This window comes from Rhopalosiphum padi, chromosome 3 (assembly GCF_020882245.1).
Source record: "Rhopalosiphum padi isolate XX-2018 chromosome 3, ASM2088224v1, whole genome shotgun sequence".
In the NCBI taxonomy this organism is placed as follows: domain Eukaryota; kingdom Metazoa; phylum Arthropoda; class Insecta; order Hemiptera; family Aphididae; genus Rhopalosiphum; species Rhopalosiphum padi.
This window is the reverse complement of record NC_083599.1, coordinates 5,313,764-5,338,319: the sequence shown is the minus strand read 5'-3', so window position 1 is coordinate 5,338,319 and position 24,556 is coordinate 5,313,764. Positions and strand designations below refer to the sequence as shown.

The window sequence follows — 24,556 nt, the reverse complement described above, 5'->3', positions numbered from 1 at the left end:
CACCTAAAGAAACTTTTTATCACAAAATATTCAAAAAAAATTATTATAAAATGATTAATAACAGCCAACAGGTAAGGTTAAAACATATACTTTCAACTTAATAATATAAACATTATATGAATATAATAATAAAAAAAAAAGTTCTTTACTCAAAGAAGCCAGACTAGATAAACAAATACATAAATTATTACTTAATTAAAAATCAAGATAAATAAAATAAGGCCGTTTCGATAATAATATTAATTAGTAATTACTACCAGTGGTGTATATTTTTTTTGTGGGGGGGGGGGTGACCACGGTGTCTAGACACCCCCCAAACCAAAAAAAAAAATATATTTAATTTTGATAAATTTTGAAGGGAATTTGGCAAACAATTATATGTGATTCGTTATAAACTAATTTAATATTATATCAAGTCATAAACTTATTCGGAAAGAAAATTAATTTAGTTTTAAAAATTATACTTATTATCCTATTATATTTTTAATTATTTATAAAACTGTTATTCTTATAGCAGCACTACTGGTATCGAATGTAACAAACAAAATATATAGTAATAATTAGTAAATTATTGTGACTGATGATGTGTTTTAATAATATTATATTATTATTACCTATCCTATTACAGTAATCATGAAATTTATATTTTTATCTTGCGGCTCCATACCTTATTTATGTGTCTGTGTTAATTGTTTTTCCAGCGGAAATTTGTGTACGTTTAGATTATTATTTGCTTTTATTTTTAAAAATAAAATTATGTTTACAGTAGCCAGTAAGTGTTTTATACCTGTATGATTTAGATTACATAAAAATTACTACTATTAATTAAATAAATAAAAAATGTTTCATTACAATATTTTATGAGTATATTATGAGCTTAGTGGTATAGTAGATGTAAAACAGAGAAATATTGCAAATAATTAGCAAATAAGTATATACCATATACCTATATTATCTGGACACCCCCAAAACCATATAAAATACGCCACTGATTACTACAGTGATCGCATACTTTTTAAAAATAACTTTTAAGTTTTATTATTATTATCTTTTTATTATTTACAAAACTATAGTGGATAAATATTGAAAATATATTTAGAAAAATAAATTATTAATTATTATATATACTTAAACGTATTACGTAGTACGTAAATCATCATCATACCTATATATAATATATATGCATATAAATGTAGAACCATCATAATATGGAATAATATATTATAATCTGTTGGCTCAATTCAACGGTTTTTTTTTTCAAACAACGAGTAAATAATGTCGATGTAATATTAAAATGCCAAAATTATTTGAAAATAATAAGACTATGAAAAACATGTACATTTCCAAAACAATTGTTCAGCAGTTTATACTTAATGTATTTGACTAGCTTTTAAACAAAATTTTAAATACTTCTCACAGTCCCGCGAAATAGTGTACTTGAAAAATGGTTTTAACGCTGACATTCGCACAGTGGTATCTATTTTAGGTAAAGGTCACGTAGACCATAGTAGGTATTCTATGATGAGTTAGTGCAATAGTGCGTTGCATCTTTATACTGCTTTACTACTGTTATTATATGGTACTTCACTGCTGTCTACTATAATACTGTTAATAATTTGGTACGTAGCACGTTCAACTGCAAGCAACGAGTGTTTATTTGTGATGAAACATTATACTATATCACTCAAGTGCCAAAAACATAAATAAAGAAAAATTGGCCAGCTCAAGTCTAGATGTAAATTGAAAATTGAAAATTATTTCATTTATCGTTATTCATACATGTCTATGGGCTATGATGGAGCGTTAATCGGCACACACGTTATATAGTTAGGTATATTGAAAGAGGCAAAATATTTCTAAAATAAGAAATAACGCATAAACAAATTACCATCATCCAGGTATTTAACATAATGTTACCTACAACGTGGGTGATGGTATATCGAATAGATACTTTATACGGAGAATTATCTAAAAAGGCCCTCGTAAAGACTAAAAAGTTTTAAGTCATACTCAGTGCTGCTATAACACGTTTAAATATCTGAGAATATTAATCATGCCGTATCTATAGATATATAATTAATTTTGTTTAGGTATATTAAATACAATACATTTCAATAGGTAGCATTATTATTAATCATTTCAAATATATCCATTTTTACTTACTATTAAAAATATTTATCATATATTTTAAACCGAAACATTTTTATAAATAAACCAATTTTGAAATTGAATTCACTGTAATTATCAAAATGGATAAAATATTAAAGGAATATCTTAGTTAGCGCACTCTATTCTCCGTGTGGATACCCAATACACCACGAGCTAAACGCCACTATTACGTAAGTGGGTAACAAAGGAATAGATGGCGCCGGGTTAACCATCATGCTCCGTGTGTCATTAGTTTTAGGTCAAACTTCGCACTATATAAATTATTTATATTATTATACAATATGTATAATATACGTGACATAATATATTATACTCGTACTATGTATTTAGTTATTGAAATTAATATGAATGTTTTTTTTTTTAATTCTAGTTATTCATGTTTTTTGTTTAAATGATTGTATAATAATTTAATATTATGATTTATTAAAAAAAAAAATTAAAAATATTATTTGACTTATCTATCTTAAACAAAAATGTATTTAATTGCCTATGCAGTAAACTATACAGTATGAACTAGATTATTTAATTGAATTAAAAATGATTCATATTTATTATAATATAATAATTTACTAATTTACTAATTAATCCTTAGACAAAAACTTGAAGTATCAAGCATTGTGATATAAAATAATGATTTCGGAATAATGTACCATAGCAGTTCATTAAAAAGTATACAAGATACCTATGTCAGTAATACAGACTTAAACTTAATTTACCTAGCTACCACCAAACCACATACTTTAACTTTATACTAACTAATTATACTATTACTTGTATAAGTACTAAGTACGTCTACCTATGTATCAAAGTATTAAACAAATTTTTATAACATAATACATACTTACTATGTAAATTATTAATAAATACATTAAATATTAAAATATTATTATGTACATAATTTAGAAATAAAATTCAACAATAATCAAAAAATAAACAATCTTATTATAAAAAATTATACAATATTTAAATATTTTCGATAGTTTTTTTTAGACAACACTTTTGAGCAGTTAACATTTAAAATTAAAATATTCATTTTTTTTTATTTAAGATTTATTAATTATTTTATAATTATTAAATTAGGTATTAATAAATTAATTGTATTTAATTTACGTTTAATTATATTAAATGTAATACAATTTTTATATTTTTAAGCACTTTTTGAAATACTATTAAACTATTTCATAGTTTCACTATTACATTAACACTTTTATTAACATGATATAAAAAGATAACATTTCATAAAACGGATGGGTACTTCCTACTTATATAATAAAAAACAAAATCTGATGTAATTGTTTTCATTGTATTTGGACAACCATCTTGGAAAACACTAAAACAATTTTCAGTTTTGTTTTTGTTAGTTTTTGTTTTATTTTATTATTCAATACTAATTCGTGTTTTTCTTTTTTTATTATTTATTTATTACAATAACATAAAAATAAAAACAATTAGTAACATTATACATCACCATAACGTATTATTCATTAAAGAGTTAAAGGTAGTCCATGAATGATGCCCATTAGGTTATGTTATTTTTGTCAATATTTAATATTACGGCAATTAGTGGCAAGGATTTGGGAATCTGTTATATAATTTTGAACTGATTTCGGTAGCTTTTATAGTTTATTTGGAACAAATGGGATATTAAATGCATTTATTTAAAATTATACTATTATAAGTCTAATTTGAAATATTCAAATATAGTAGTACATTTTTATTTCACTAAATGTCTGATATATTTTAAAGTGTAAGTTTTTACTAAATAGTAAATTTGGTATTTAAACGAAGAATAACGATTTTAATTAATTCCCTAAGATTAAAAATATTATTCGCGGGGACTTAACATTTTTCCGATTATGTATTATTATTTTATTTTACTATACTTATATAGAACCAAGGCATTTTTACAATATTTAGATTTATTTTAAGCTTTTGTCTATTAAGCAATGAACCAATTCACACCGAATTGTTCTGCAATAAGTCGGCTACGACACAAAAGTTAATAATAATAATAATATATTATGTAAATTTAATATATTATTATAATAATTAATAATGAATGTAATGTATTCGGAAAAAAATGAATTCAACCTGCCGTATTATTATCGTAGTAAAATAAATTACTAATAGCGTTATAATTAATACAGTAAGTTATAGTGTTACAGCTGGCTGACAGACGATCTCCAATCCGAATATTGTTTTACGTACGAAACTATGATTTATCATTGAATTCAAATTCAACACATCCATTACAGTGACATACTCAATGATGAAGTGCACTCCATACCTACAACTGGTACAGCAGAGTGGTTACCTACTTGCCCGATTTTTTAAATTCCATTTCGTAACAGTTACAAATTCTGTGATGGGTATTTAAATATTAAAAATTTGAGAAATGGAACCTATCGTGGCTTAGCTCTGTTGCCGATAATTTTTCAATAAATCGTTATCTGCAATTGCTGTTAAAAACAACTGCGTTATAAAATGTTTCCAAATCATATTTTATCAATAACGCAATACATTTACATTGGAAACGCACACTTGTGAATAAATGCACCATCGCTATAATGCAAAGCGACACACATGCTCCGTTGGCAATATGTACGTATATATGCCGAACCGTAAGACATAATATTATAGTTATACGCGCAGTGCGCACGTAGCTTTTCCTCGACGTTCCGTTCAACCGGTACTCGTCGAAAGTAGAAGGGATAACATCGCAATAATCCTAGGTATATAAGGGTTAAACAACAACAACGCCGCGGCAGTCTCTGTCAGTAAACATTTCAAGACACATCGCCCATGCCAGTATATGCGCTACGATTTATTTTATTATTCAAACGAATACTTGCCGTGCGCGCACTGTGCAAACTTAAACATATCGGGTTTTTCAAACGTCCGGGTATGATCATCATAGGATTAACTATCTTGTATTCTTTTACTATTTAACTAAACTTATTTTATTTATTTATATGTCAAATCTACTATTACCTTATTTATTTTTAAGTCTTAAACTCTAAGTTGCAGATATCTATCAGCTTAATGTAATTTAAATCTCGTATTTATTACTATAGTTATATTTTATTAGGTCGTAATATTACTTAGATAATAACTAATTTGTTTAGTCAGAATTTTAAGATTGGTAGGTTTATTTAGGTTCTTATTTTATATTGTTCCGTTTCACATAACTAATCATGGTAAAAATCACACTATTCATCGTATGATATTTAGTGTTTGTGAAATGAGCAGTAAGCTTCTTTTAAATTTTTGTATTATTTTAATTAATTATTATTAGAAGTATGATTTATTATTATTATTATTTATTACCACAATATAAAGTATCTAGTTAATTTATTAATTTTATAAATTAATAGTATTATAGTATCTGATTATTTAAAGACATTTGATTGCAAATTAGAAAGCACCTGAAAAGATATCAATAATTATAGTTTAGTCTCGTGTGTATTCAAAGTGTATAGTATGCTAATAATTAAGTTTTTAAACGCCATATACCCGGGGTCACCAACTAATTTCTATGGAGGTCCGTTTTGAAACTTACGCCATACTGACTGCGGTCCCTAACAATTTTAATAATTTATACACGTTAATAAATACATTTTTATTTTTAATTAGTATTTATATAAATTTATTTATGCAATGTTCAATACAGATTAATTTAATTTTTTTGTTGTAATAAAAATTTTAAAATCTACTCCACGGATAAGGGTCTGTAAAAAATGTGTTCGCGGTCCAGATGCAGACTGTGGTCCGCCAGTTGGTGACTCCTGCCATATATGTTAAATAAATTATAACATTATGACTACTGTAAGATTACCGTTTATCAATAGTAAATTGTATGAAATGGAGCACATCTCAATATTGTATTAACTTTCTATTAAATGTATTACATCATAAACACATAATTGTACGCGTTAAAAAAAAAATTAAATTAGGATATAAATATTTTAGTGACACACTGATAAGTGATAGTTGATATACCGACCATCAAAGCAACCCTTTTGTGACATTTATCTGCAATCATCACATAGAATAGCAATTAAAACCAAAGTAAGTGCAATAAAGAACATATTATATAATAATAAACAGTAGTATTATTATAATACGCACACGCGTTAAAAATAAAGAGATGAAAATCAGTAAACGTTCTTAATGACCTCAAATATTTAAAATTGGCACATATCAACTGCGCCGATCAATATTTGAATGTAATACATTATTGTATGTTAATTTCGTCAATAGATTTCTAAAAATATATACTAATGTGAGTAGTATGAAAATGTGTACTAATTTGTATAATACTATTGTAAATTATTATTTATTTTAGTACTCAATATAAGCCATGTTGATCATTTGATAAATCGGAAATTTATAAATATTTTTGGTGACTTTAGACTTGAATAACTAAGAATCTGTTTTTAGCTGTCGGATTCCCTAGGTTTATCTAAAGTTTTTAGTTATCAAAAATCGACATTCAAGACATTTCAATTTAATGACATTCAGTACAAATACAAGTTGCAACGGCCGTGAAACTTGATAGTTTTTTAACATACTGACTCTGATATTAACGAGTTATAAATTAAAAAAAAAAAGATAAATCATAACTATATTAACTATACTATTTATACAAACTTAAATTATAAAAATTAAATTAATTAAGATTTAAGAAAGTTTTATAATAATATAAGCTAGCTATTATTTTTTAATGCACATACGAATTTTCAGTTTGTTAAAAATTCTTCGGCGTAATTGATGTGTACCTTTTTAATATAAATTTGTTGTACTGGTGCAATAAATGTATATTATATAGATAGTTTCCCAAATTCCGTGCAATTGATGATGAACACCTAGTATACCGTTTTCAACCTTTTTAGGCAGCTAGTCACCCATTATTAGTTTTTGTTAATTTCACTGGTCGAATTTGTAATAAAAACTTGTAGATATTAAATTATTAAAAATGTATCAATTAAATTATTAAAATTAAATATATAAATATAATATTTATATCATATATTATTATACTATTATTATTAATTGTTGAATCAATACCGCCTTACCGTTAAACAGTGATGTGAATACGCGCATGGTATAAATAGGTAGGTAATATCTTCATATCTTCAAATTTATCTACTTATTTTGAAAAATTCATTCTCTATAATTAATAATATATATATACAAGTTTAAAAGTAACTAAAATATTACAAAACACTTATTTTAATTGTATTATTGGATTTCCGTAAACATTACCGTTTTTTCTTAATTTTTTTTTTTTGTTTATTCTGATTATAAAATAGGGAATTTTATCTCTCCAAAGTGCAAACTAGATTCAATTTACTACCCAAAATCACGCTCAAAGTTGATAATCAAAGCTATCGAAGCTATTTTCGACTACATCTTGTACATAGACACAGAACAAAAGACATATCTTTGAGAAATCAATACAACACTGAATCTAAAATGTATTGAAAAATACTTATTATGTTAAAAACGTGTTCCCAAAATACCAGACTCTAAATAAAGACCAGGAAGGACACAGGTTGAATACCCCTAGTCTATATAGGCTCTGCCTTATAATGTCTTTTATATAAATACATGTATATTATATACTCGTACATATAACACAATAGCATGTGACACAATATATATAGTGGCCGGGACGGCCGGCCGGCCGGGTGCTTCGTAGCATTTATCTTTTGTAAAAGGATTACAACAACCAAACGGTGACAACTACCCGGACGGCTGTGCCCTAGGTAAAATGAAGGCAGCTGTGTTATGAATACCCCTGTTTTATCTACCTGTTTTATACGTATTTCACTGTTTATCACGTATTCCGTGGAAGCCGGGTGTCCTTATGGCATCTATCAAAAGTGAGAACACAAAACCGCTCGTATACGCGATGTCCTTTCGCCCATTCCTCCACAATCCACACAATGTTTTCTACATTTTTTTGCACAAAATATTTCCTTCTCATATTTTTATAATTATTGTATTTCCCTATACAACCATCTCAAGATTCGCGTGTATCACATCGATATTTAATTTCCTAATTTGTTTTAATTATAGTTCATAAAGATAATATTATTAGTTTATACATTCAAACAAATAGTTGACATAGGTATGAAATATGCAACTAAATTTATGTGTGATAGTATTTTTACTATATCTCAATATTTCATTCAGATTATTATTAATAGAGAACCATATTATAGATGTTAAATCATTCAAAATATTCATTGTCATATACGAATATATTATATTTCAAATAAGTTTGACAATAAATTAGATAAATAATTATTTTTTATGATGCGAATCAAAAATATACAGAATTATAATATTATTTGTAAATGTTTATTGTTAATTTTTTTGTATACACACAAGTGATTATTTCAATTGTATGTTTGGATCTGTGGAGAATATTGAACTTGATTCGAAATATTACTTTTAAACGAAAAACCGGTTTCACCGTGGATTACACTAATAACTGAACGTCTCAACTATACTGTACAGGCATAATACAAATTAAAAATTGTGAATATAAGTTTAATTCATATATTTTGCGTACATAATAAGTACCCGATAAGCAATAATTATAGGTTCGTACGCGATCGTATTTCGTTGTTTGAATAATAATCAGGCTTGGTTAGTATATTTACTATAATTTATATCATACGTCGTTTCAATATTGTCATTTACAACAGTGGGACTCAACCTAGGGAGTTGACTCCTAAAAGATGCACGTAATTTTTGTGAAGTCTAGCCAATCATTTTACACTAAATGTAAAAGTAAAAGTCATATATTGTGTATATTATTTTATACTATGTACAATTATATTGTACTATCGATGACCGCTTAATCGCGTGAATTATTTAACAAGCAGATTACGTAGAATTTATTATTTGACTTTGCTTATACGAATATAAATATAATATATATATATATATATATATATATGTGTGTGTGTGTGTGTGTGTGTATGTATACTTCATACTTATTTAGTTTTGGTAGGGGGTCGTCTTATCGAAATGAATTAATTCGATGGTCATGGTTCAAAGAAGGTTGCACATCACTGATTTACAATAATAACTAAGGAATTCTATTAGATACGATTATCGAATGTCTTTTCTGTGTATTATCACGGAGCGTTGACCAGTCACAACAATCAATAGGATGGGTGATCTGCGGGTAGGAGAGGATAAAACAGATGTACCTCGACCTCATCACCATTTGCATACCATCGTTAGTTGTTTTTGTGACGTGCAGAGCTACCCGGCAAGAATCGATCACAATATATCGCTGTGTCCAGCGCTAAAACATTTCACGAATAAAAACTACTATTATACTTCCTGCAGAAATCCGGTTTTATAAACGAAATACTTGATATTCTATCCCGGGAGTCGTACGCACTCGGGAATATTTATATGTTCGTCATCGACCACCGTTCGCAATGGAATCAATCCGGTATACTTCTATAGGTGGCGCCACTCCCGTGCTCACCGACATCAAAAGATGTGACCCTTTGGCACGACCCTGGTAAATAATAATATGTTCATTGGGGGCCGTCAGTACGTTCAATCTTTGTATACGGAGAAGATCGTATGTGTGCCGCAGTTTTCGTAGCGCTGTGTTTGTAGTGTACACAGTAATCGACAAAGCATTAGCATTTTTTTTTTTGTTTTGTTTTTTGTACACGTATTCTTCAAATCCGTATCGTCGACGCAAGTCACTGTGCGTGCAATCTTTGTGAAAAACGAAACAAAACAGAAAACCAACAGTTGTTTGTGATATTATTTATTTCGTTTTACATCGTTCTTAGTTCGGCTATAACATGGTAGATATAAAAGAGGATGATAAAGGTATTTAGTTTAGAGCGCTTTACACGCGCATAATATACACATAATATATATATATATATATAAATCACTTAATGTGTAAATAGCAGTAAACTTAATTATTCATAAACACTTCTGTCATTATAGATAATAAAAATGAAGTATTGGTTACATCACCAAACTACGGTCAACCGGTTCAGCCTCATCAATCGGAGTATATATTTCTAGAAGGCGCTGGTTCCAAACAACGCGGACGTTTTGAAATGTGTTATATTGAAATCGGTACATGTTACACGATAGGCGCGTCAATCGGTATTGCACGAGGAATACAAAATGGTATGAAAATTGTGGCGCGTGATAAACTGACTCCTACATATAACAGAACACAGTAAGTAACATTATAATATCGTTATTCAATTTGTTTGCGTACTTATAATTTTATATACTGTTATCATTGCACTTATTAGGAAGTAATAATATGATTAATAATATGTGATTTTTAGGTTGATAAATAGCGTTTTAAAACGTGGAACTGATATATCAAATACATTTGGAACGATAATGGTGTACTACAGTATTTTCGGTATAATACTAGAGAAGACTCGAGGCGATGAAAATTATATCTGTAATAATATTATTGCTGGAACAGGCACAGGACTTTTATATAAATCTACAAGTAAGTTTTTAATACATTTATTAGTATTTTAATTTTATAATACAGTTTATTTAAGTTTATTGCATCTTTAGGTTTAGATTTAATTTTTACGGTTTATACAGAATATTAAACGTTATTTACATAATTTAATTACAATACACGTTAGGCATCATCTTATAACTTAATCATAATAATAAACTGAAAATAGGATAATGTACTTTTTAGTTTTTTTTCTTTTTGATGTCTCAGTAATGAAAAAATGAATTAAAACAAAAACTGCAAAAATTATAAAAACTGGTACTGGAAAAATAATTTCTAATGATGCCCTTTTCCTCCTTAAAAAAAAATTCCTTGATGAATATTTACTTTATATACTTTATTAAATAATATTTACTTTTCTGCTAAATTTTTCTATAAGATATTTACAAGTTACCAGTAAAAATTCATTAGTAATTACTCTCCCTTCAAATTAAAAAAATATTTAAAAGTATAAGGTTGGTATATCATATCGTATGCAGTGGCGTATTTAGAATTTTTTCAATGGTGGGGATATAGATTGGCAAACGTGTAATTTAACCTTTATGTTCACCTACCATCACCACCGTTTCTCAAAAATATTGAAAATGTATATACTTATTGTCTTATTATCAATAAGTACCTACACATAAATATATAAAACTGTATTCTTTTGTTTTGAAGATTTATTCTTCATAGTCATTTTTTTATAAAATGGAAAAAATCATAAAAATACAATAGTAGTAGGTACCAATTGATAAATATACAAATATATATATGTAGGACGAAAACAGTAAAAAATAATACACCAGCCAGTGATCCGAACTTAAGAGTCTCAGGGCCTCAATAGAGCTACTAAAGAAGGGCCCTTTTTCGGTACTTGACGCGAGTCTGGATCCCGGGAAGGTAAAGGCCGCTAGGCGACTATCTAGTTTGCCTAGATGGAAGGTCGGCACTGGCACTAGCGCGAGTGTTCGACTATAATGAGTAGTGAATTATTACTACTATTGGTTTTTCGAAAATAATCATAATATCTTGCCTTAGTTGTAATACATACAACAATTATATGTTTAAATGCATAATGTATATTCTACTTATTATAATATAAAATAAACGTGCATTACAAAAATCCTTGTAAATCTGAGAATATGTAATGATTAATTTGTTTTAATTTAAACGTTTATTTTATAATAATGAAATTAAAATAAACTGGAAATATTTCAGGTGGTCTTAGAAATTGTGGTATTGGTGGTCTGATCGGCTTCGGTATAACAACGATGTACAGTTTGATTTCATCGAGGGTAACAATCATTGAAAATATTAAAAAAACCGTCATCCATTCAAAAAACTGAAAAAATTTTATTTAACTACATGACAGGTTTCCAATGTCTCACACTCCCGTCGATTTTGTTTAACTATAATAATATATCGTATAATTATACATTATATACATTATTATACTATATATATACTGATATACAATTCAACAGTTTTAATTAAAAAAAAAACTTTATTAATATTTACAAGAAATAGTCCTTTATCTTGAAATTTCGTAAAATTAAAAAGTTTTCTACCTAGTTATAATAAATGTTGCTCTTTAATGGTTATTTTAATACTTAATAATACAAATATAATTTTCAAACATCAAATTTAAAATATAATAATTAAAAAAAGTTATTGACAAGAGCAAACACTTGATATTAATTAATATTAATTATTAATTTTTATACAATTTTGGTAAATTCTGTGAAAAATGCAAAAATCTTATCACATTCTTTGTAAAATGATTTATATTTTTGGTTTAAAATATACATAGAAAGATATTGTAATTGTTATACGATATATCTATTACTTCATAGTTCACATATATAATATTATCTTTATTGACTTTATTATTTTAAAAGATGTATATTATTACATGTTATTTAAACTTTTTTTTATACAATTTTATTTGATTAACATAAAATATATATGATTTTCGTTTTATAAATGTTTAACACATTTTGTTTGTACAGGAATAGATATTTTTCCTATAATCTCGCCTAAATATATAGGTCATCTATATATTTATTGGTTCAACTATTACTATGTACCTAAAAATGTTTTATACTTAATTAAAATAAATTGTATGTACCTACCAATGTACTCGAATTTAATTTATTGTGTTAAGAACTAATTAATTATTTAAAATGCTATTGTTCTATGAATACTCAATGTATTGACAATATATTGTGTACACGTCGATCAATATAATATTCAATCAATTATTGTACAATCACTTTACGAGTACATCACTTGGGCACGATGTTAGTCCTTTCACACAGTTTTATTGTAATAATTTATTCAAACTTATTATAACGTTATAACAACTAATCATAGTTGTGATAAATTAATGTTCAAAGTAAGTTAAAATAATTGAGAGTCATGACATTTATCTGTATTTTTTTGTTGGATTACCATCTAAGTGATTTTTTTAAAATTATTATTGTTATTATTAACGGTGTACAATTAAATAATTTATAATAATAACTACCTCTTTTAAACAAGCTTGTAATAGCGACGGTAGAGAGTTACAATTTTTATACAATTATATTAAAATAACAATCATAACATAAATAACTATGAACACATATAAATAGTAATGTAAAATTATGTAATTAATAATTTATTATACATCTAACGTTATTATTGCATACTATATGACACTATACATAATAATATACAAACTGACTATTCCAATGATGTGAGTACTTAATTAATTAACAATTATTTTATTTATACTATACTTTTTATGAGTGTATATTTTGTGTACTTATAGCAGTTTATCACTCAACGAGAACTGAACATGTTCATTGTTCATCGAACTAATCTGGTGAATGCTAGTACCTACGTATTTGCAGGTGCAAGCCCGTATTTAGGGGCGGCAAAATATTTTAGCGAAATTAATTTTAAAAATGTAATGGAAAAAAAATCGCATTTTATTAAGATTTAAATTTTTTTTAACTATTAAACGGTTTTTAATTATTAACTGATCAGTTAGATTTTAGTAATAAAGAATCCTGATCATGGATACAATAGAATTAGTGTAATATTAATATTGAACTAATATTGTTGGTTGAGGGGGTTGCGTAAATTATATGCCCAGTGGCGCCAATTTTTTAAATACGGCCCTGTGCGGGTGGCGTGTATAAACTCATCACCGAGCAGCGATTTACGCACGCATAGAACGTATATAAGTTGATATTTATTAAGGATAACATGTAATTTTTAAGGTTTATTTACAAGTTGCAAAATTATGTTGTATTACACTAGTTTTATTACTCGCGTTAACATAAAATTTTGTGTTACGTGCTAAAAACATGGCCAACATGTTCATAGCACAATGTTAGTAAAAACTAATGTTTCGATAAGCATAAAAGATTTACCTATTATCAAAATATTTGTAAATTAAAAAATTATGTTTAAGAATAAGCTTATGAAATTATCCTTTATATTATTGTTTTAAAATAAGTCAACTAATTTTGTTGATCTATTTGTACGGTATAGTCACTATTACTTATCAGTGGCACAACTAGTATAATATACGGCTGCATACGAACTGAGTCCCAGTATAACCTTTTTTGACGAATTGAGTCCCGGGTTGTTTAAGGGTATATACCAATTGAGTCCAGTGAAATTTTAGGTATAATACTAATTGAGTCCATGTTTTAATACTAACTGAGTCCCGTCAAACTAAAAAAAAAAACATTTTCCTTCCCATTTTTATAGACTTAGGACTATCTGTAGCATGTTCTAACATGATGTATATTTTTTCGAATTAATTGTAAGTCATAGGTATTTAAAGTATCTGTATCATTCTCTCTGAGTTCTCTATGAATAATTTTTGAAGGTCTCTCAACTGGATCATCTAAAGCTTTACGTTTTAATTTATTGCTAATTTTCTGTCTATTTATTAAATTTTCACTCGGTTGTTCATGATTATGACTAATAGATTTCTCAACTATAGTATTAAATTCATTTAATTTAAAAAATGACTTACAGTTATTTTTGCAACAAGTCCAGCGTTGGTGATTATTGGCTAAATTCTTGTGAAAACGAAATTTGTATCCGTCGATTACAAGTATAGTTTTATTTCTTTCACTTAGTATAACTTCATCCATGATGCTTGGTGTACCTCGTAAACTAGAGTGTGTAATATAATAAAAAAAAAATTCCAAGTTGATATGAACAATATCAGTAGATATCGGTAATTATTTTACTAGCGACGATAGAAATAAAATCTAAAATTCCCGGCCTATAGTATAATAATATGTTACTATATTATCTGATGAAAGTCATAAAAATGATATGAACGAAATGTATATATAGTATTATATACGTATATTGTACATCCATTTTGACGCCCGGCACGGCTGTGCGGCATAATTTTCGCTTTGTCTGGACTCGGACGGTTGATTTTATATTTTACTCAAAATAATCCTCGGACTCAATTCGTATACTATTAGTTTCCTAACTCCGAACTCAATTAGTATATATCTCGTTAGTACCCAGGACTCAATTAGTATATATTATACCTGTCTATATTTTTTGTGATATAAGATCCAAAATAAACAACAACTGATTTATAAGAGGTTTATTTTCATTTTTTCTAACTGTCACTAATTGAATTCAAATATGGATAACATATTTATTGGATATAATAAAATTATTTATACCTGTTTAAAATAATTGCGATTTCAGTGTACTACTTAGGTTCCTATTTATTTTTGATTTTCAATAATATTACATGAGATTTTAACAATACATTTTTATATTTAAAATAAATAATAGTGTTATAAACAGTATATAATGTTACGTATTTATATTTTGTGTCAACATAATATATATTACCTACATTTTTATTGTTTGATGTTTGTATATTTTCTTTATTTAACATTATGTTCTATGCATAATTATACAAATTATTAAATTTTATAATATTTTGTATACAATGTTTTAATAAATTGTTATATGGAAACTTTTAAACTTTAATTTTACCTAACTGTTACCTTATGACTTAAATAATATTTCACGAACCCCTCATACAAACAAATATTACCTCGACGAAATAAACGTAAATAATTAAATAACTTGTAACTTTAAATATTACTAAGTTTCTTTAACTTGCGACCGGTTACTACCACATACCAGCCGGATATATATATATATATATATAATATTATTTAATATTGACAAAACTAAACAGAACATCATTACATTCATCGCCTCTCCCTACTCAGCACATCCACCGTGGAAACGATAATGAGTTTTACTCCATGATCATTGATGAGCGTTCTTGACGACCATCTAGTTGGAGGCAAGGATCAGGTCGATCAGGAATGTCTTTTTTTCTTAATATACTGGGCAGTTGTCAGCAGCGGCTATCGTCACACAAAGCGTAAGCGTAAGCGCGTGACGCGTTAGGCCTATAGATATTAATTTGTCGTATCTGTTTGTGTATATTAAATGTCACAAGTATTTTAATTTTTTCTATTTGCGATTATGTAGATAAACATTTTTTCTTAGTTAAAAATATTTAATATAAATAATATAATTATACGACGAGATTTCTCATAAGTTTCTTCTCAGCTGTTAGAAAATATTAAAAATACATAGTTACAATTTTTTTAAATGATAAATTAACAACGAAAAATAAACAATTTTAATTATTTCACTGTAATTCAAAAAGCATTAATCTTAAGCATTTATGTTTTTCATAATTCATTTTTAATATCTTTTAACACAATATATGTGTTTTTTCCCTTATTTACTACAATTGCAAGTCAGTGTTCTCAAATCCGCTAGTAATGTATTTCATCATTTCATTATACAAAAATTCCCAATCCTTCGACTCCAAATCCTATAAAATAGAGCAATTATATGTGTCAATTTCAAACCATTGTGTCGCTGATATCTAATCAAATAAATTTTGTTAGAAACCAAAATTACATCCAAAAAAAATTCTATAAACTTGTTGACTGCCAAACTATAAGACTAACTAATATAACCATATTGGATTTAATAACCTAACAGTATACTTTTAGTACTAGGCTTTATAGCAAGGGTGGCTAGCGAAAATAGACTCACGAGCCACCAAATATATTAATAATGGAAGAGCCAAAATGTAAAAAAAAAGGTCATACATAAATTTAATATAAATATACACAGAAAAATTCATATTAAAAAAATTTTTTTGTAAAAATATTACGATAAGATACGAGCCACGGTTTGGCCACCCCTGCTTTATAGGGTCTTCAAACTCTACGGTTTAAATTCATTTTTATGCCGCTTAGGGTTCTGATAACTGTCACAATACATAGTTTTATATGGGAAAATATTTTTCCATTACTTTCTTTAAAATTCTTAGAAATTTTGTTGAAAAACCAATATTGACCTATAATATTTTTTGTAAAATTGATATATTTAATGTGAAAAAATATCTAAGCATAAAAAATCATTAAAATTATCATGTCGATCTCCTCACATTGTTAGATAAATTCACCTTACATGGCAGTCGATCTTGTTTTTTTATCAATTTCATATAAACTATAAAGTGTTAAATAAATTACTAACAAAAATACTTTTTTCAGTAATAATATCACTATTTTTTAATTTAATTGGCACATCGTTTGGAAGTTTGTTGGTTTCTATTATCGATTGCATTTCATTCTAAAAATAAGCAACGCTCAAAAAAAAAATGTAAGAGTCCGTGTATGGGATGTAATTGGAAATTTTTAATATTACTTTCGGTGCTTCAGATTGACTTTCATTTAAACTTTCAATTTTCTCCTTACATTTATTTTTGTCAGGTACTATCGCTATTGAATTATCAGCCTGATTAATAAGCACAAATTCATCGTTTAACGTAGATACATTTCTATTACTTGATTTTTTAGGTTGATAGTAGGTCAATTTTTTACCTATTAAACCTTTAAAGAAAATAAATTTGAACAAACTGTATGAACATTTAAAAAAAAAAATTATTTTATTTATGATTTTAAACATATTTTTGTCTTCAAATAAATCCGACCTTAACAAATAATATGACAAAGCTTGCAAAACATATTATTATTAGGAAATCATTTGCATGGTGATTGCTTTAGTTTATTTTTTATTGTTGTTTATAGATAGATAAATTATTTACAAGGTACCAATCAAAATAATATCTATAGTAATATAATTGTAAATTCACAGCACTTTTTGGGAGGGAGATTTTAAAGTTAAAGGAGGATTATCCCTCTCAAAGCCATTTTTTTCGTGTAACACAAAATCACAACGATTCTCAAAAACCATAATGTGTGTTTACAGCATCTTTTCAAGATCATACACCCAAATATCATCATCGCACAAAAATATTAATCTTATACATATTATCATTTATCACACATGTTGGTTAAACTTTATTACTGTAACAGTTATTTTGCAAGAACGAGTGATCGACGATCGTGAAAAAAGCTGCGAACATACATTATGGTTTTGAAAATCACTGTGATTTTGTGTCCGCAAAAATAATGGCTTTGAGAGAGATGATCGATGATCCTCCTTAAACTTTAAAAATCTTCCTGCCAAAAATTGCTATAAACATTATACTACGAGTAAAAATATTATTATTATTATTGTGTTAAGCAATATTAGAATATACTATGAGTAAAATAAACTTATCATAAATATATTATAAGATTAGGTAACACTAAAACAAGATTTAAATAACATGAAATAAAATAAGTAAAATACAAATGGAATATAATACAAGTATATATATAATATATATGTATTTACTATAATGGTCATTCCCCTTTGCTTTGGTAGTTTCAATCTTTACTATCCAAACTGTCATAGTTAATTTACCAGTACTGAGCAATATTTAAAGCGTTCTGGTTTGCCTCTACGGGATCCTTGACATAGCGCAGGTTATTGGATATTTATTTCATTTCAGTAGATGCCAGATAGTCCATTGTTTGTTCTTCGCCACACTCGTATAATTTTAATGAGTCTTCTAAGTAGTCCCATTTTTTTAAATAAGCTTTGCATTGTATTACTTTTATTCGTAACCAGTGTAATATCCATTTTTTTTATGTCTTGGCGACAGGTTATCTGTTAGCATTATCCCTGTTGTTTCGTCCCCTATTTTTTCTCCATCTCTCGATTCTTTCTTCTTTAAGGTTTCGCGTAATGCACTTGGTCCTTTTCATGAAACTATTTATAGATTTAAATCGGTATGTGACTCCTTGTATCTAATAAATTATGTGTTTGAGTTCCCAGTCAGCCTGTACGAATCATCAGATTTTAGGCGGGGCTATACCTAATAGGGTGTACAGTTTGTTTACTGGTGTATTCTTTAAACGGCCGGTGATTAGTTAGCATGTCTCATTTCAAGATTTGTCTATTCTTATTGTGTAAACAAACCTTCCCTACTAGGAACTTGCAAAATCTCCGTTTGATAAAAAGAGTGTTAAAACTTTAACTCTTAAATCTTAATTCATGAGGTTCAGCACCCCCAAGGAGATCCAATTCGAGTCATCTGCATATTATTTAAAAATTTTGAAATTGTTGTCTTTAAGATTTGTTGATAATTTCTATATGTATTAAAAAATTTTTTTGTAACTGATGTAAGTAAACTTCTCCTTATCTTAAGAATTTTTCGTACTTTATGCAACTAAATAAATCTACTTTTTAGCCTTTGGTCCAAGGTTTTGAAGCATATATCATCGAGTCCGGCAGCCTTATAGATTTTCATTTTGTGTATGGCATTTTATAGACCATAGAAGCAAACTGTTCAAATAGGTAGCTTGTTTCATTAAATTTCTCAAGTAATATATTTTTTCCTTATTACACTGTTTCAATTACGTACGCAGGGGTAGGTTTAACCCTCCCTAAAATTTCTTCCTCCTCCCAATTTTTTTTATATGTCTATTTTCTATGAACTATTCTATGTTTATGTCTTTTGTCTTTTGAGAAAAAGAACTACTTGAACTAAGAACTGATTAAGATAGTGAGCATGGCTGAACTAATGGCCTAATGACTATGCCTATAACCTGGACTTACACCAAGGGCATTGACAAAAGACCTATTAACAATTTTTTTTTTATAGACTGCTATCACAACAACACTGCGTCATATTCATATCATAGTACAAATCATTATTCAAATATTTGATTAGATATAACATTTTTATTGATAATAATAATTTGTAGTAACTTTGAATAAACTTAATTTGTATCAAGATACTTAAATGCTGACTTAACACTTACAAATTACTTTGTTGAATTATTTTGTGTCATTAAATACTGGTGATATTTACTAGCTTATCTATAAAGTGGTGGAGTCCTTACAGGTCTCTGATCAATCCATAGTGAAAACCCAACCGAACTAAAATCCTGTATACACTACTACACTGTTTGTTTTAAGTGGTTTGCTATTTAAAAGTTCTGTATGAACGATTTAGTTTGGTGTTACTTGTGATTGTGTTGGCGGTTTTTATGGTGGGGGGGAGGTATTCGTTTCTAATCAATCCCAATGCTTTTCTATTATCTCTTTTTTCTATAATCTCTTTTATATATAAAGCTTATTTGTTTGTCTAGTTCTTTTATCTTTAGCAAAGGTCGACCAGCCAGCTTTTTTGAAATTAAATTTTCTTCTAAAAGGTGTGATAGGTGTTGAAATGTCACATAAAATAGACCTACGTTAGATACTTGGTATTGAAGACGTTAGGAATCGAAGCTAAAATCAATGCAATTAGGAACGTTTTACCAGTAAGTTACGCCATGTGTATCGAAGAAGAAGATTCATCCGTAGCCGTCTTTGACAACTATCATCAAATCATCAATGTGTCGTAGACAGTTTTCTGCTACAGATCCAAAAGTGGTATCTTTGTTCATACTGATTGACTCAAAGCATCTCAATCGTATTGTCCTTCTTGTTAAAATTCTAAATTAAATGCATCATATATGAAGCGGATTGTACGCTGGTATTCCTAATTCACACAACATTTTTCCGGTCATCATCAGGCCCAAATTCTTTATAGAGATAACATGATACTCTAAAGACTTAAAACATTATGATGACTAATGATTGTTGTTATTATTATTATTTTATGTAATAAAAATTGTAATTTTAAAGATTATTTTAAAATGAATAATAATTCAAAATATATCTTCAATAATATTATTCAGTCTTTGCGCGATGATTATCGTAACCAGTTGTGTTTCTGTAAAACACTTACTTATCTAATACCGTCGTATATAAGTCAAAAGTTCATTGCATGGTGAAAACCCTGCAAACATGCTGAATACCAGTCATCCCAAAGTTCTGGTAAACGTACAAGTGGTCTAGCACTCACCCAGTGGTATATCAATAAAAAGAAGAATTGATCCGCTCTCAGAGCTTAATGATACAAATTTCTCCAACACAGCAGTGATCAAAACGGACATCAAAGAGGTAAAGCAAAAAATGTCTTCATAAACAAAATCACGCCAATGATAGTTGAAAATTTCAATGTCCATAGTAAAAATATTTTTTAATGTTAAACTTAACAACCATCGATGACTATCGTAATGTTACAAAATATCTTTCCGAAATCGATATTTTAAACATAGTACATATCAACTTCTGTCATTCGCCTTCAAAACCTTCATAAGTCACCAATCCCAATTATCACTGCTATCTTGGATAAGTTAGAAAAAAACATTTTTTCTCTCGATCACCCCTTCAGTATGGTAATAACGGAAAAAAATCGTAAAAACATAAACTCTATTCATCAATCTCAATACTGTCAATGTTTCAATCATACAAAAAAGTACAGTAAGCTCCCATCTAAATGTATAAAATGCTCAACACAACACAAATACTCCAAATGCACTAAACATAAAAGTATTCCACCTACCCGTATAAGCTGAAACGAAAATCATCGTGAAAACATGCAAACTATAAGATTACAAAAAATGTATAAACAAATTAAAAATCATAACAAAGTCGATTCTTACAGAAATCCGTCTAAAGATAAACCTACAAACTATTTCCAAACTTCAAGAACAATATTAGACCCAATATTAGTTATCAAATTTTAAATCGGCAAAGCGAATCTTAATCCGGAAAAGTTAGAAAAAATATTAGGAAGAGATCAACTCCATCGAAAGAACAAACAAATGAAAAAAATATTACCAAATCAATATCAAATCTTTGATACTTATTTCACATCTCTTATTTTAGAAATTTTTTTTTAAAAAAGTGACCACTAATTTTATTTCTTTATTAACTTATCCCGATGGTCGATTAATTTAAATCATTTTGATAACCTCGTCATCATTAATTGGAAAGCAAACGGTATTAAACGTAATTATAACACCTTTGTTGCTTTATTATCTCATCAAACTCATCACAGTATCAATGTAGCCTATATAAGTGACGCAAATTCATGTGCAAATGACTCAATTAAATTTAATGGCTATTCAATCTATCATAATGATTAGTTAGCCGCTTAACTTTTAGGCAGCGTCGCGTTATTCATTTACATCAAAATTCAACATAAACAGGTAACTTTCACTGAGAACATTAGAACATAGAACCCATAGAAATTACACTATCAATCAATAATATTAATTCTACGATAGTCCGCGCATACTTATCTCCAAGTTGTAATATGCACACAAACGATTTCAATGAAATCGTAAATAACTACAATAAGATTATTATTATAGGTGACATAAATTTAAAATACGTAATTTGAAATTGTAACACAACAAATCTAAATGGAAGAAAATTATATAAGATAAGTAGGTATCTATCAAATTTCTCTACGATCATCGCTATATCTGATGGGCCCACTTATTACCCTTATGACCCTATGAAAGTCCAGATATTTTAAACATTATTTTACTAAATTCAACCTCTTTGATAATTAATTAAGAACCTTTATTCAAATTAGATTCGGATAATTTACCAGTTGAAATATCAGTAGACGCATCTCTAAGACTCACAAAACCAACCCACTCAATTTTAAAAGGAAAACCAGACTGGAATAAATTCAAGCAATACAATATGTCAAATAATATTTTTAATACATTAATGGCTTATGTTGCAATACGTATTTCACCTTAGGGAAACGATCACCTAAGCCGCTAAACAATGTACAACGATCCCAAATGCATTCCCGATAATAATTATGTCTAAAACTACTCCTCAAATTCAAAAATTAATAAAGAAGAAACATCACATAAGAAAACAATGGCAACTACCTAGAAGACTAGAAGACCATCAGAAACTAAACTTAACATAGCCAAAAAAGTCAAAATACTACTCGAAGAACTTTGAATTGACTCATGTCAACAATTATTATCTACGATACATCTCACTCCAAAGACCAAAACCTACATAAATAATAATTAAAATATCTGGCAAATATAACCTTGACCCTAACAATTATAGGTCCATCAGCTTAAAAAATCTGTTTAAAAATTATCTACTCTAGACTTCTTAGTTATTTAAACGTAACAGATGCAATTCCCCACTATCAAAATGGTTTTAAACTAAACCACTCGACAACTCAACAACTTCTTCGAATTACAGAGCATATAAATAATGGGTTCGAAAAAAAAAAACACACCGGATCTATTTTCACTCTTTGTGCGACCAAAAACTATAATAGGTACTCTTAAACTCAACGGACAACATATAGCATGGTCTCGTAATATTAAATATCTTGAAGTAATATTAGATTAAAAAAAAAAACTTACCTGAAATAACTCGCATATTTTCCAAATTACAGCAAGATTACCATCGCTTAAACATGTTGTTTCCACTAATATTAGTCGTCAAACTACACTGAGCTGGAACTATTCACTAATGTTATATAAATAAATTATTCGTCATCTACTACTAGATGATGTAATTGTCTGTGGTCAATGTGCTAAAACTCACACTAATAAAATACAAGTCCTACAATCAAAAGTATTAGCGTTATTTCAAATACCCCATGGTTTGTTCTAAATGATGCACTGCACATAGACTTCCGAATTCCAACTATCAAAAACTACATCAAAGACTTATCGGTAAACTTCTTCAGTCATTCATATAAAGAAATGAAGCAGTCTTCAACATTTTGAGTTTGAATTGAGCCCTAACAGACGCAAACTCCATTGTGATCGTCCTCATAACGTTTTAGATTAGTTCATTAACTTTACTAATGTAAGTATAGGTATTATAATATATTTTGCATAACTGTAACATTTCTAGCAAAACTGTACAATGTTAATTTGTAATTGTACTCTGTTCAATTTATCAACTAATCTTATTTGTTTTAAGAAATGTAAAAACATTGTAATTGTACATGTCTAAGTTTAAATGATTTTTTCAGGAAAACTTTAAAAATAATAAAAAAATTATAATATTATTATATTTATTAAGCTATGTAATATATTATAAAAAAAAAAATTACTATTTTATCAAATGAAAAATACAATTTTTAATAAAAATGAGTTTTGTTCGATAAAAAATATTGTTAATTAATGTGAGATAACAAATCCTCATAGAGTCAGTAAAATACACATTTCTACAGATGGGACAACGTTTAGGTAGCGATTTATACAATCTTTGCATAATAATCTATGACAACATAACATTAAAGCAGGCCACCTTTTATATTTTTCTATATCACTCCGAATAAAAAATACAAAATTGAGAATGTGTCATAAAAAATTAGTACTTATTATTTACTTTACAATACTATAATATTATAATATATAATATAACACATAATATAATATATTGTTATTTTATGTGATGCTAACGTGTCATTCAATAACGTCAAATGTTGTGCCACAAAAGGCACGCGTG

General features: G+C 27.7%; 2 protein-coding genes across 2 annotated transcripts; one reads left to right on the top strand and one right to left on the bottom strand.

The window, feature by feature from the left end:
* Nucleotides 1-10,169: 10,169 nt before the first annotated feature.
* LOC132927690 (mitochondrial import inner membrane translocase subunit Tim23-like) lies at nt 10,170-12,169 on the top strand. The gene is made up of 3 exons (XM_060992278.1): nt 10,170-10,405; nt 10,521-10,693; nt 11,912-12,169. Exons 1-3 carry the CDS (start codon nt 10,281-10,283, stop codon nt 12,037-12,039), a joined length of 426 nt encoding a protein of 141 aa, XP_060848261.1. The 5' UTR covers nt 10,170-10,280; the 3' UTR covers nt 12,040-12,169.
* A 4,327-nt stretch (nt 12,170-16,496) lies between these two features.
* Nucleotides 16,497-17,731, bottom strand: LOC132924726 (uncharacterized). Its single transcript, XM_060989171.1, has 3 exons — nt 17,471-17,731; nt 17,300-17,395; nt 16,497-16,586 (listed from the first exon to the last, which is right to left on the bottom strand). The coding sequence occupies exons 1-3, from the start codon at nt 17,729-17,731 to the stop codon at nt 16,497-16,499; spliced, it is 447 nt and encodes a 148-aa protein (XP_060845154.1).
* Nucleotides 17,732-24,556: the final 6,825 nt, after the last annotated feature.

Excerpts from the sequence above, each read along its gene's own strand:
- LOC132927690 (XM_060992278.1), top strand. The coding sequence starts at position 10,281 with ATGTGTTATATTGAAATCGGTACATGTTACACGATAGGCGCGTCAATC. Across the intron at positions 10,406-10,520 it reads CCTACATATAACAGAACACA|GTTGATAAATAGCGTTTTAA; the intron begins GTAAGTAACATT and ends TGTGATTTTTAG. Across the intron at positions 10,694-11,911 it reads ACTTTTATATAAATCTACAA|GTGGTCTTAGAAATTGTGGT; the intron begins GTAAGTTTTTAA and ends GAAATATTTCAG.
- LOC132924726 (XM_060989171.1), bottom strand. The coding sequence starts at position 17,731 with ATGTTTAAAATCATAAATAAAATAATTTTTTTTTTTAAATGTTCATAC. Across the intron at positions 17,396-17,470 it reads GTCAATCTGAAGCACCGAAA|AATGAAATGCAATCGATAAT; the intron begins GTAATATTAAAA and ends GCTTATTTTTAG. Across the intron at positions 16,587-17,299 it reads TTACTGAAAAAAGTATTTTT|GATTTGGAGTCGAAGGATTG; the intron begins GTTAGTAATTTA and ends TCTATTTTATAG.